We start from the raw sequence: 15,637 nt of genomic DNA on the forward strand, positions 1-15,637 counted from the left end.
GTGGTCCTCCATGGTTTCACTTCTCAATTCTCTATTCAAGCATTTCTAGTACAGGTCAAGGCTAAAGGGGTGAAAAGGGGTCGATAATCAATAGCTCAAATGAGGCACTGATCAATCATTTAGGATAGAAAAGAAAGGATTTTAATTGATTTGAAGAATGTTTTAGGAAGCCCAAATTACAAATGATTCCCTAAAAGGAAAGATAACTACAGAAGTGCACTTTCGCTCTCTCAGTCTAATGTATTGATGACTTACATTTAGCCATGACGTTTATTGATGTTGTACTAGACACCCCCCCCCCCGCAACCCCAATACAGGGACATCCTTTCACATTGTTCTGTTTTTCTTCCCCACACTATTTAGGTTTTAACTGCCTGGTTTTAACATTAAAATGCTTTCAACATTCAGCTTTTGGGACGGTGACTCTGCATTGTGTAGGACCTATTTTAGAGGGCAACTTCCGCTTAAAAAATGTGATTGTGTGGGTCTTCCTGTCTCTGCACATGCTCAACACCCTCTTGTCTCCCCCATGGTTTGCATTATTAAAAAGCTTTGACATGGCTCATCAGAGCTGGCTGCTGTGTTCCAAACAGGTTCCTGTCAAAACAAAATCGGTATACCCGGGGACACAGGCCAGGCCAGCTGAATTCAAAGGATGTTACCTAAATCCCTCTGTATATTTTGCCTTTAAAAAAATGCCAACACTATAACTAGCCTGTCTCTTTATTTTATAATTTTTATTGTTTTTATGTTACAAATGTCCCCCCCCCCCCCGGCCCCGCTTTCTGAGTCATAAGAATATATCACCGAATGACCTACTTGGACATTTAATACCACTGTGCTCAGAAAAGCCTCTGTTTAAGTACCTAGCTGTTTGAGATTCCTGTCAACTGAATACAAATGAAACAGAGAGGAGAAGGCTCATCACAGGGGTTCTACTGATAACACTTCATTTAACATATTTCAGTTTAGCAACAAGGGGCCACAAAAAGAAAACTATTTTATTTAAAATGACAGGGCGACTATGTTATGCCCACTGTAACTATGTCTCACACAGGAAGTGATGATAATGGTAATGGGCCACATTTACAGTTTAACTCTATGGGGTGATTCCTCTCAAATGAATTCACCTCTTGAGTATGACACATCCATATCACATCTCAAAGGCTCACAAAATTGTTATTTCATAGATATTGAAATACGGGGGGAAGGAGGGGTGTTCGATAGCTACTCAACAAAGCACGAAGCAGCTGTACAGAGCAAGGTGTTAGGGAGATTCTAGCATTTAATTGATATGCCAGACAGTGTTTAAGCATAAGAATAGAAAATGGCCAATTTAACTGTGGTTATAATTAGCTGAGGCTAACATTCCCGTTCTGTTCTGAAGTTTTAGGAGACATGAAATCTACAAAAGTACCAGGTCTAATAGTTTCAGGAGGAATCCGTGGTTTTATTTGATCTTACATATATAGATGAATGGAAGCGCCTCTTTGATTAGTGCTATTTAAGCAGTGTGGATTACTTAGAAATACTATATTTGGAGACCAGTTCTGACCCTGTTTACTGAGTAATGATTATTCGAGATCTTGACCTGAAAAGCTCTAAAAATAAGTCAAATAGTAGCATTCTAGGAATTTTTGCATATTGGAAATCACATCTCTAGCAACTACTACTACTAAGAATTTTATATGGCCAGATAAAATGTGAAACTATTAACTGCAGTAATGATTACGTTGAGCAGTGCTCTCTGAATTTTTCATGATGGCACTACTACTGTGGAGGCCTTAGTACTTCCTGGTCCATTTCAAACTTATGAAATCTCTTTGATGTCTTTTGCTTTATCTTGGAAGGATGTTTTTGTCAAATATTAAAAACAGTGTTTTTACAGTTAGTGTGGTGGTGGTTTGACCTGGTTGTGGTTAGGCTGTATGTGCACTTTTGTAGTGAGCCTTTCCCCCAACTGGCATTATAGAACACTGTCTCAAAGTTAGCAAAAAAGCTTCATTTCCTAAATCTCCTGTTAGAACTAATTTTCAGTTAAGACGAATCATGATTATCCTCTGATTTCTCATACTCCCAACATACAGTGCTAAGTAATCTTGTGTGTCATGTACCATAGTTTATGACTTATAGTATTAAACTATAAAATTCTACCCTGTAGATCAGTGTGTACTGATAAAATGCTTACTTGCTAGCATGAAACTATGTGATTGGAACCATTATAGCAAAAAATAGGTGCGCTAAAAGGAGTCATGGCACTCCTGACATTACTAACACAAGCACCTGGCTACCAATTCAGAAAAGATCTTCATTTCTGTGTCTGTGAAAGAGGATCAGATAAAACAATACAGTTCCACTTCTTGCTTCTGAATTTGAAACAATATGTATAAGGATATTGCCCCTGAAAGTATCTGATTGTGTCTGGTCAGCTGGCTAGGGCTTTCTCTGGCTTGTTGGAAAAATATTTATTTTCCTTGTCCTAACTCCCAGGTGCTACTGCTGAGCAAATGGGAACATCACTGCCAGAAGTATTTGAAAAGAACAAAAAAAATTGATTTGGACAATCCATGTGCTCCTGTCATTGACAGAGACACAAGTGCGACCAGGGGTATGACTAGGGTCAGAGCAAGGTTAAAAGAAAAGCACCCAGGAATCCTCTCTTGTCATCAGCTTTTCAATCTAACTACTCTTGGTTAGCTGCAGGCAATATATAAGTTTTCATCAAATACCAAGAGACGTTTCATAGTATTTACAAGTTGCACTTAAAATTTTCCCAAGAGGTGGCTACTTTTGCAATAGCAAAACACTTAAAATGTGAAGTTCAGGTGGTTAGCACATCTATGACATATGAGGATTTCCTGACAACATGGAAATTATAAGCTTATTCGTTACCAACAATTGCGTGAGTTGTATGTGAAACCAGGTAAAAATACTCCTGCTCCTAAGATAACTATTTTAAGGCTGATATTGATTCTGTTATTTTTAAAAGAAATAATTTATTCTTACCAAACAAATATTATCAAGAGATCAATTACTATCACAAAAGAAAGGCTATCTAGGGTTTTTTTTAAAAGATTGCAGCAAACAATGCAGAAAACCATTAAAATAAAGAAGTATGTGGTGCAAAAATGAAAGTCACTGAATAAATTGTGTCCATTCTGTGGCAGAACGCTAAACTATAAACAAATCAATTTAAACATTTGTTAAGGGATATAAGCAGATTCAGAGCAGCAATATTGTCTATGGGATTCAAGGACCAATACTGCTACACAAGACTTTAAATAATTTTCCTTAATATGAGAAATAGAATTCTTCCTAAAATTTCCTTTAAACTTGATCTCTTGTATACATAAGTTCAAGATTTCAAAGATTTTAATCAATATTTAGCTATAAACTCAGCTGTGAGGATATGCATGAGCTAGGAGAATATCCCTGAAGAACTAAATATTAAAAAAATTAGTCCTGGAGTAGGATCCAGAGGGGAAAAAATTAAATAAGTGCTAAAGAGACAAGTGTACATGCATTAAGAAAGATGTTATGTAACACCTGAGAAATTTTTAAAACCTGCTGATAGCCTTAATTTTTCAACCTTTGGCAAAATATATTATAAAAACAAATTCTTGTCTCTGTGCATAATATAATCAAGGCATAAAAAATAAGGAAAAGTTAAGCAATGACAATATGTCAGGCATTAATGAAAACAGTTCAAAACAGTAAGTTTAAAGACATCTAATTCAACCAGCAATGCTATCCAAGTTCTCCAATGCAGATTTTGAAGAGAGCAGATTTCTTTTTGTGTTTTCACGTTTATGGTACACACTTCCTGTCTGCAGTTTTTAGAAGGTTACTGTGAGTCCTCTAAAGGTTTCTTTATCATTTACTATTATAAATAATTATGTTCCTAAGTGGCAGTTCAAAGCTCAGTACAGCACTCGTACAACACCACGGAAAGATCAGGTGACCTTTCTCCAATTCTCCTCTCTCTGGTGCTGAGGACAGACAAAGTGATATGTCTGTCATACGCCATTACCATTAGAACAGAATCTTGTTCTTTTATTACAACTGAACTCCGCCAGATTTCTCAGCAGGAATGCTAAGTGAAATCAATGTCTTGGACTTCCAGGCTGAGCTTGGAGGTCACAGCCACTCTATCATTTCTCAGCATTATCCTTTCTAGTGCACACACAACCCCCTCAAGCCTCCAACTGGCACACAGCAGATTGAAAACAGCATGCATCAGAGGACTCATGCTGTACAATTTTACAGTCTTTTGGAGCCCCTTCCCTTTGATTCCCCCCTTCCATTTTTGCAAATTGCAAATAAGTTTTGTTTGTGTCCTTCTCTGGAGTTGTGAGTCAAAGGCAAATCTAGGAAGAAGGGCAGGCAAGAAAACCCAGAGAAAATGGTTGATTTTTGACAGCTGTCAATAAGATCATTTTCCTTACATCATCACCTAGATGTGGCTTATGATTCTATTCTTCTATTGAAAGTACAATAAAGGTACTTTCAACATAAATCATCAGTTTGGCTTATGCCAGGTAGGTAGGCAGATAACACAAAGCTAAATAAAATAATTCTATTGTATAGTAAGACAGACATGAAAATCCATCAATAAAACACACAGAAAATGTCCCCAGGACACTAAGAATTGATTGTTTCAAAATATATATATATATAATAATAAATGATAACAATTATATATAACTAAAATGGCTTTGTGAAGGCAAAATGTTTATTATACCATGTATAAATGTCAATTCCAGCCTCTAAGAAACTAAATTCATGTATTGAAATGGGACCTCTTTATTTATTGTTGCTTGTATTTTTTTAGCTATGTTCTTCATTAAAATGACAACAGTAATATTTATTGGTCTGGCTATTTTTAACCCACTAAACTTTACTGCTGAGCTAAAATACCAAGCACATTTAAGACACCTTTTCTGACAATAAGAATGGTGGCAGACAGTATGCTAGAAGACAATGAGCAAAGAAAGGACGTATTTTTATTAAATCGTGGCTGTTTCTTAAAAAGGGGCACTTTATTCTGGGTTAAACTTTTTATGTATTTTATAATAACTGTAGGTGGGAAAAAATACAACATCCATGGTTTTCTTAAACTTTATATGATAGAAAATTCATGAAGGCTAATTTTCCAAAAGTGAAATTTAGCGATAAACTATAAATATATTTTTAAAATTAAGTATAATCATAGCTTATAGAAACACAATCCACTTTTTTACTAGTACTAAATAAATGGAGGTGTTTAAAACCATAGAATATGGGAGAATTCTAACATTACTGAAATAATCAATCTCTGCATCCAGTCCGTGGAGTTCTATGAATGTCTGGAACCATATAGCTCATAAAGCAGTGTCCTAATCTTGGCCAACTTTCAGTCACTTTTACATTTGCCATGGTTACCTAAGAATGTATTGTAGCAAGTGCTCAATAAACATTTGAATGTATGAATGAATGCATGAACAAATAAACAGATGCATAAATGGATGAGGCTGACATCAAAAGCTTCATGATTATTTGAGTTAAGTCATTTGGGGAGAAGATATTAACGATAAAAAGTAATTCTAGGAACCAGGAAAAACCCATTAGTCCTTTACAAGTGAACTATATATTATAAAATCATAAGATGAAACGTCCTAATGTAAAGCGTCATTATAAAACATGATGTGAAATCACATTAATAAGTCATGGGAAAAAACCCAGAATGATACCTCACAGAGTTACTTGTGTGCGACAATGACTATGCTGCTACAGCTATTTATTTTCCTCAGTGTTAGCCTGTACATGTAATACATTGAAACTGCTGGTCCATGGAGACACCAAAACATCACTGCTTTAAAATTAAATTATATTTAATAAATGTTATAATTATTACCAAGTTTTAAAAACATATGTTCTGCTGTGATCATGAAGAAAAGCAGACCAGGCCTTAGGTATACATCAAGCACAGAACATGCAAGGTCCATTACACAGCAGAAAGAGCTCTTAAAAGTGGCTTATGCATGTTTCCTAATATCACAGTAGTAAGTACAATGTTTTGCACTATACATTTGCACATGTTGCTGGTGAGGTCTAAGGTCCTTGTCCAGGTTCAGTTACAATTCCAGACGTATTTATATCTTACTATATAAAAACAGACTTGGAGGTTTTGGGGAGATAGAGGCTGGAGGACACTTTCCCAATCCATCTCTTCTCTTTCCCAATTTCTACTCTGGATTAATACACTGACTGTGAAAAACACCTGCCAGGGCACTACAGAAGGAGTAAAAAAATTCTTGGATTGTTTTTTTCTTTTGCAGTACTTTCTAATTTTTTTCTCTGTGTATTTTTTCAACCGTTGTGACTACTCTTAGCCTATTATCCTTTAGATATTTCAACATGAATTCATGAAACGAAGAGCAGAAGCAATTTTCTAGGTAATTCAGCAAAAGACAAAACAGTATTATTTTGGGGGTAAATTAACTGTTATCAGTTTTCTACTTAATATTTTCTAATTGTTAGAAAATGTGTGATTATTTCCCTGATTAACGTCAGGAAAAATTATTTTATGGTTACTCTTTTTACTTTTTCCACAGAAGGTTTAATATATTCATATACTATCATCTAGGTAAGATCTTAAAAATCACAAAGAAATTCAAATTAATTTTTCTGCTTCTCTCTTCTTCTGAGCCAAGAAACAAATTACCTGAAACTCTCCTGATTCTTTTCTACATTCTCTCAGGAAATGTTTCTTTAGCTCTAAAAACAAAACTATTTCTAAACAGTCTTACTTTTAATACTAGTATTATCTTCCTATCTGTACACAATCATCTCATTGGCTGAATAATACGTCGAAAATTATGTCTATACTATACCTCGTAATAATAGTTATTGATATTTATATAAAAGATTTTCTGTATTCACTAATCATACTCATATATTAAGGTCTATTTCAGTTGCCCCTTCGGGAAACTTTTCCCAGATCTCTCACTGAAGGTAATAATCTCTTTGTCCTAATAACTTCCAATGCACTTTATCTGCAACTCCTTCTAAGACTTTGTATCGTAGAGGATGGGTATCTGTTTTATAAGACTGTAAAATTCTTGATGACAGCACACCTATCTTACAAATATTTGTGTCACTCACATTTCCTACTATAAATGCATGTTTGTTGAATAAACGAGTGACTAAATGTAGGTATGCAAATTTATAGGGACACCTTCCTTACTGATCCTACTAGACTATTATTTCCTTGGAGATCTAGAGTTTAGCCCAGTTGCTGGCACATAATAGATATTCAATAAATATCACTGAATGAAAAGTACACTCTAAATGTCAAAACATGTAGTTTCTTCAAAAGGGTACCTTGCTTTTGGGTGGTGGGCTGTTTGTGCTCTTGTCTGTGTGAATGCTGGTAGGAGATACAGCAGCACCAAGGTTGCCTTGGGGTATGCCTGGGAGCTTTCCTCCTGGAGATACCTGCATTGCAGCTAGCTGGGCAGCATATAACTGCTACAGAAGAGAGAGAGAGAGAGAGAGAGAGAGAGAAAGAGAGAGAGAGAGAGAGAGAGAGAGAGGGAGAGAGAAAAAATAAGGACTGAGTAATAAAATAAATGCACCTCTCAGAAAATACCTATAATAAGATGTGGTATTTTTCCAATTGGGTCTTTTTGTTTGTGCCCTGGAATATTTAAAGAAAGACACTGTCACCTCAACTGTCATGACTTACTTCTCAGGGGAGAAATGACAGATATGACACATAAGAAATTTTAGTTTCAGTATATACAGGGACTGAAAACAAGTAACAGTCATCCGTATTTACTCTTTGCCAACATCAGTGGAGGAAAAGTATATCATACTATATGGTTAATACCTTTATTTTAAACATTTAAAAATTTACACGGTGTGTTACAAAAGAATGAAGCTTCATACACCAAGTAATTTTCTTACTATCCATATGGGTTCAAGCCCTGTATGTTTCCTTTCTTTGACTTGCTGAAAAGGGTACCTGTAACATTTTTTTCTGATTATTAGCTGTGTAGAAATACAAAAAAGCCACTGGGAGGGAATGGAAGGGGACTATTTGAAGAACATTATCGGGTCAGTCTACCTCAGTTGATAAAAGTTAACTGGATGCTTGCCAGAATGCCACTTTACTTCATGATATATAAACACAGACAAACTTGAGATAATCTTGAGGATTAGGGTTTTAAGGAATACTATCTAAAGCACACACTCTTCGACTAAACCATCACATAGTAATTCTTATTAAATAACCAATAAAAATTCTTCAACAAATCAATTTAATAACAAGGGAAAATTTTACTTGATGATGATGGCCGTATCATGTAGTATCTTAAAACATGGAGGTTGCTTTAGATTCAAATAGTCATATCAAATGTTTAGATTAATACTCTTTCATCTCCATTTAGCATTTTGTGAAAATCTGATTGAAGAAGCAATTATTTATACATATACAAATATTAATAAATAAATGTATAGATATACACACATATATATACATATATATGTGTGTATATATTTAATGTATATATTTAAAATACAACCCAATTTCTTATTTCTCTTTTGTCTTAAGATTTCATGGATAGCATTTACTGTGCAAGCTAGAACTTCCATAATAAAAAGACTGATGTTAAAGAAAAAAGCTCTCAAGGAAAAGTGCTGTGAAATAGTTCTCTGGATTATCTTGGTTTTTCTCTGAAAGGGAAATTTCAGAGAAAATTCCTGCTCAGGATAAGCCAGAGACTCTGATAAGTTGGGTCTCTCTATAAATGAAATAATGAAGACTGGCATTTATATACATGAAAATACATTTACATTTTTCAGAGTTTCTAGATGCTTTGTTCTAAATGAAAACAGGACATTAAAATTATTTTAAAAATTATAGCTTATTGTTTTATGTCAACTAATGCAAGATACATTCCAGACAAAAGAAACACCAGAGAAGTATATTTATACTATCAGTAATGACTGTCCCACCCCCCAAATTTTTTTGGCATGCATTAGAATTATGTTATTTCTTACCCCAGTCAATCAGAAAGAATAAGATTTGATTCATAAGTCTTTAACAGATTACATAAAAAGTAAAAGGATATGATGTCAAATATGATGAGTGGGAGTGTACCATTTTCAAAGTATCAGAAATGATGCATTTCCCACACTTGGGTTAAAAACCTGTGTCTTAAATTCTGCAATTCACAAAGTAATTTCTTCCATCATCATCCTGAACTGTTTATGAAGCCATTAAGAAAATAACCAATAACCCAGGATATCACTTTGCAAATTAAAACTTTTTCCAGTGTACTGAATTTTAAAATATATGTATTTTAAAATACTGGCTGGATAACTATTTGACATATTGTAAATTTCACACTGTACTGTATATTATATCCTTGTCTTTAAAAATGATTCCAGTGCCTATTATTCCTAGAAGGTAACAACACATATTTCTGGTTTAGTATACACAAAATATAAAATTGTTCCATAATTACTAAAGATGACATGGGAAATTTTAACCTCTGTAGCTAAAAGGAAAAATGTGAACAAAATAGTTATTCAAAATTTGAATTTGATTATTAAAAAATTATTTCAAAATATTGAAAAAATATTGACTATTTGTATTAATTAGATAATTAAATAGATGGACCAGTCACTCATAAAAGGTAATTAAATGTTTAAACATAAATCACTATAGATTCACAACTTCCAAAGAAGTATTAGAACTACTATTAGAAATACAAGTATAAATATGTTCCCAAACACTTTAATGAATTTAAAGGTAGGAAATGGTATATACTTGGAATTAAAAAAACTCATACATGTTCTTCCTTCATTCAAATAAATGCATTATTTTAACCTTTTAAATATGAAATTAAGGTTTACCTCAGTTAAATTATCCTAAAAAATTCCTTTGAGTAGAGAAGAAGATAAATTTGGAAAATACATGGGCCCATTTAAATACATATTTTTACTAGAACGGTATACTAATAACTGGTATTTTTACAAAACACAGAGAGTTAAAGTAATTAATGATGAAAAAGTCATAATCTTATTCCTCATTCAGTATGGCTAACATTAAGTAGCACTTCAATCCCCCCAATCTCGCATATCCCCTTCCTCATATTTGGCTTTCTCTATGCAAAGAGTTGATATATAGACCTACTTTTCCCCAACTGTGTTTAACTTTCCACTATTTCCAGATCATTACATTTCCCACCACACATATCTGATCTTCCTAGTTTGCCAAGGTTTGGAAGTAGGAAAGATCTATTTTCAATACATTTTAATTTGTGTCAAATATATGTGTTCCTTAAATTTACATTATATTACAGAAGCATAAAAAGGCCTCAAGTCTCAGAGAATCTAACATACTTTGGGTCTGCACAAGTAAAATAAAGCAGAAATTTTAATACTGCTGGGACCTAATTTGGCCATTCACAAGTTAAAACAAATTTTCAGTAGATTTAAAGAAGCTGACAGTGGTTTTCATACCTGGTTATATATCAAGGGTAGGCACCTTAGAAACTAAATGCTGCTGAGACTTATTTTAATTCAACCTTTCAAAAAATTAAATCCATTTGTCTATCCATTAAGATGTGCGTTGACTGATATTAAAACAAGAAAGTCTAGAGATGATTAGTATTTTATTTCATTTATTAAATGTTCTTAAAGCAGAATCAAGAATCATGTAGGTATCTGTACTGAGGGAGGTCTATAATCTCAGAATCACTGGCTGACCTTGGTGAGCGGGAAGGGGCATGAAATTTGTGGGGACTGGAAAGCCACCTGAAGTAACAAGCATCCTGTGAACTATAGAACTCATTTACATATTATGTACATATATAATTATAGTCACTTGCAATTATATATAAATAAAAATGTTTAAACAAAAACCTGGTTCACATTTTACTTTAAAGGATAGTAGAGAGGGGCTACCCTGGTGGCGCAGTGGTTGAGAGTCCATCTGCCGATGCAGGGGACATGGGTTCGTGCCCCAGTCCGGGAAGATCCCACATGCCGCGGAGCGGCTGGGCCCGTGAGCCATGGCTGCTAAGCCTGCATGTCCGGAGCCTGTGCTCCGCAACGGGAGAGGCCACAGCAGTGAGAGGCCCGCGTACCGGAAAAAAAAAAAAAAAAAAAAAAAGGATAGTAGAGAAAACCCAGAGTTAAATATAAGGTGTATTATGATAAATGTACTTTTATGAAAAACAGTCAAGTTGTTCTTAACATCAGAAAGAAGTTGAGAGATCCTAAACGTAAAAAGCTGAAGATTAAGGAGAACACTCAGGGCATGATGTTAACCAGACTAACAGAATAACACTTTTTTACCTTGAAGAATAATCTGACCCTTATCTTGAAACGGATATGTTAGGGGTTTGGTTTGATCTCCAAAACTCCCCAACCCCACAGAGCATTAGGTTTTCTATTCTTTATATTACTTAAAATATTGCATTCTCATTCTCTTTCCCTTCCTCCATCCCTACACCTACTTTAGACAATTTTTTTTCTTTTTTTTTTTTTTTTTCGGTACACGGGCCTCTCACTGTTGTGGCCTCTCCCGCTGCGGAGCACAGGCTCCGGACGTGCAGGCTCAGGGGCCATGGCCCACGGGCCCAGCCGCTCCGCGGCACGTGGGATCCTCCCAGACCGGGGCACGAACCCACGTCCCCTGTGTCGGCAGGCGGACTCTCAACCACTGCGCCACCAGGGAAGCCTGATTTTTTTCTTTTTTAATGGAGACAATCACATACAATCAGGTTGGAATCTATTCATTGGTTACTTAGGGTCTTGGTGCTAATGTGTTCATAAGTATGTTTCTATATATCTATCTATACATATAAGTAACTCTCACTTTTGTCTCAAACTGTTCCGTAAAACTACATCTTTGTCTCTTCAGCATTTTAAGCTCCTTCAAGGACCATTTCTACTTTTAGAGGGACAGTTAAAAGGAAGGCAAACCACAATTCTAACCCCAGCTCTGAGCTAGTGACCTTGGGTGACCAATCTGAACCACAATTCCTTAATCTGCAAATTCAGGGATAAATAAAACTGACCTTGCATGGTTGCTGTGAGAAATACATCACATACTGTGCATAAAACACTCACTTCATCAATAAGTAACAGTTATAATTATTAATGGATTAATTATACCAAGTAAGAACTAGGTAATATTTACGTGCTAACCTCCTACTACCGACTCTGGACTGTGCTAGGTACAGTGGGGGACACAGAAAATGCATAAACATAGTTTCTTCCCTAAGTCAACACTGGTACACATAAAATATTGAGAATATAAGTGTACTATATGTAACTATATGCCACTGTTAAAGGCATGACAAAAAAGGACATGAATCAGTGCATTCTGATATGCTTTCATTATAGAGGTGTAGCTAAGCTGAGCATAATAAAAGAGGTGGCATTCTAGGGAGGGAGCACAATCTAAAGCAGGCACAGGAGCAGGAACGACCTGGCTGTTGCAAAGGGAATAGAGAGGATGGTGTGGAATAGTAGGTGAGAGAGTAGGTGGTAGACAGGACAGTGACCTAATTGAGCCCAAACCTTGGGAAGAACAAAACAGTACTGGGTGCAGGCTATGTTCAACTTACAGAAAATCATGAAATATAAGCAAAAGAGTTTAAATTTAATATGTAGGCAAGAGAAAGCCACTGAATGTTTGAGAGCAATATATATGTCTTAAGCTAAAACATATATATTGTCTTAGTTAAGATAAAGACAAGAGTAATATCATTTATGAGGTTATCAAAATTTAGCAGCAGTAATTTGAATGATAGTTTGAGTTGAAGTAACAGTTGTGAAAATGAAAAAGGAAAAAAAAAGATTCCATGATCTGAGTGAAGAGTGCTAACACACTGCACAACCGCTTAATACTGTTTTTGTTAAATTAATTGTTTAAAATTATTTTATAAGTAGGATCATTTTCTCCAAATGAAATTTCATGTCAAACACTGATACATAGAGAGAAAAAAGAGGTGTACTATAACTATAAATGAATTTTACATATTTTAACATTTAATTAAATGAGACCAATGAGGTTGTTTTAACTATCCCAAGAATTTAAAGAGGTACAGGGCTGAAAGTTGAAGCCCTTTATCACACGTGGTGATCAAGAAAGCTCTCAGAAATAAGTAGCAGTCACTTCTAAACTCTCACCTAAGCAAACACATATAGACCTAAATCTTCAAAAAGAACGTTACAGAGCTAAAAACTCCCTTGTTAATAGCATCTTGAAGTTCAAATATATGTACAGAAATGGGAAGTGATTTTTTTTTAAGTGTAGTAACTGAAATCTGGCAATAAAAGTTAATATGTCTACAATGTGTTAACTGTTTTGATTAGAGATTTTAAAATGTGTGTGTTGTGGCTTATTACGATTTTAAAAGTTGATAAATGTGTACTTCTAAAGTTTAAATCTAACCTGAGAGATTTATGTTAGATACGATGTATATGAAAAGCATGTTTGTTTTTTTAAGGGCGGGGACAAGGAATAACATTTGTGAGGAAAAAATTCAGAAAGCAATTTCAAGGCTCCATAAGTGTTATCTTTATGGCTTAATTTCAGCTTCTTAATGTAACTTAAATGTGGAGTTTAAAGAGAAACTAATGTACTGAAGAAAATCTTTCAAAACATATCAGCATGTTTCAATGTGAATAAATTTGCTTTGCACATTATTTTTCATAATGTTTCTTCACAGAAAATTATCAGAGCAACTTGAGTTAAAACATGGACTTCTTGCTCTAATACTGTCAGCTCTTCTTTTTGAGGTTATTCGAGCATATTGCATGAAAAACACAACAGGCCTTAAATTTGTTGGATTCCAGGGCAAAAGTGCAAATAGAAACTCATATGCCAAATATATATAAATTTACAATTTACAAATCTAGCTAATGATGTGTTTAATAAAATATGGTTCATTTTCCCATCTGGACAAACACACCTTCAAAATAGCTGGGTGCAAATGAATACCAAAATAACATACCACTTCACAATCCGTTAGGACAGCTATTATCAAAAAAACCTGAACATAACAAATATTAGTGAGGATGTAGAGAAACTGGAACCTCTGAGATTTTCTGCTGGGAGTATAAAATGGTGTAACTACTTTTGGAAAACACTATGGCAATTCCTCAAAAAATGAAACAGAATTACCAAATGATCCAACAATCCCTCTTCTGGGTATATATTCCAAATAATTGAAAGCAGGGCCTGGAACAGATATTTGTACACCCATGTTCACAGCGGCATTAGTCACAATAGCCAAAAGGTGGAAGAGATCCAAGTGTCCATCAAGGGGGGCATGGATAAGCAAAGTGTGTCATATACATACAGTGGAATATTATTCAGCCTTAAAAAGTAAGGGAATTCTGACAAATGCTAATACATGGATGAACCTTGAAGACACTATGCTAAGTGAAATAAGCCAATGATAAAAGACCGAATATTGTATGATCCCTCTTATATGATGCATCTAGAGTAGTCGTTTTTTTTTTTTTTTTTTTTTTGCAGTATGCGGGCCTCTCACTGATGTGGCCTCCCCCGTTGCGGAGCACAGGCTCTGGACGCACAGGCTCAGTGGCCATGGCTCACGGGCCCAGCCGCTCCGCGGCACGTGGGATCTTCCCGGACCGGGGCACGAACCCGTGTCCCCTGCATTGGCAGGCGGACTCTCAACCACTGCGCCACCAGGGAAGCCCCCTAGAGTAGTCGTTTTTATAGAGACATAAAGAGCGGTGGTTCCCAGGAGCTGGGGGTCGGGTGGGGAGACGGGAAGGGATGTAACTGCTTAATAGGTACAGAATTTCAATTTGGGGAGATGAAAAAGTTCTGGAGGTGGATGCTGATGATGTTTGCACAACAATGTGAATGCACTCAATGCCAATGAACTGTACATTTAAAAATGGTTAAGATGGCAAATTCTATGTTATGCGTATTTTCGCCTACACACACAAAAATGATGTGGAGGGCAGATGTGAATTTCGATTCCTGTTCTCCTTGGTGTTTTAAGACTAGACCCACAGCCTGTGCTCCTGTTCTTACCCCCAGCTCCATTCAAGAGAAGATGAATGGTTTTGCCCTAGATGGGATACCTTTCTTGGCTGTGACTATCTTCTAAAGCGTTGCTAAGGTGGGGCCCAGCTGCAGCCCTGCTAGATAGGCGTCTTCAAGGAAGTTGTAAGAGAAAGTTAGAATGGAAAGATATTCCAGGTAAGTGAACATAACATGCAACGTCATAAAGTTAACTTTTAAATCCACCAACAAAATATATTGGAGTATTTAAGGTTTTCCTATACACCATAGAGGGAACTTTTAAGAGAAACTTTCCTCTTCCCTTTTTAAAATAAAAGTACACACTCCTTCTACTTCCCCTGGGTTAGATGTGAGGCTATCTTCTTTTGCAGTCAACACTACTGGGGCAGGGCTGGAGGAGACTGAAGAAAAAGAGGTCTGGCTTCTTCCGTTTAGCATGTTTTTGAGGTTCCTCCATGTTGTAGCACGTATAAGTAGTCTGTTCCATTATATTGCTGAATGGTACTCATTTGTATTGATACACCATATTTGTTTATCCATTTATCCAGTTGATGGACATTTTGTTTGTTTCCA

At 35.6% G+C, this 15,637-nt stretch overlaps 1 protein-coding gene across 1 annotated transcript in view; it reads right to left on the minus strand.

Moving 5' to 3' along the window:
* Positions 1-15,637, minus strand: part of SOX5 (SRY-box transcription factor 5) — a 395,723-nt gene that overhangs the window by 63,150 nt on the left and 316,936 nt on the right. The window contains exon 10 of the mRNA XM_082665854.1: positions 7,363-7,509. Coding sequence (XP_082521980.1) covers positions 7,363-7,509 — 147 coding nt within the window. The remainder of the gene's footprint in view (positions 1-7,362; positions 7,510-15,637) is intronic.

Source organism: Grampus griseus, assembly GCF_964374135.1.
Source record: "Grampus griseus genome assembly, chromosome: 11".
Lineage (NCBI taxonomy): Eukaryota > Metazoa > Chordata > Mammalia > Artiodactyla > Delphinidae > Grampus > Grampus griseus.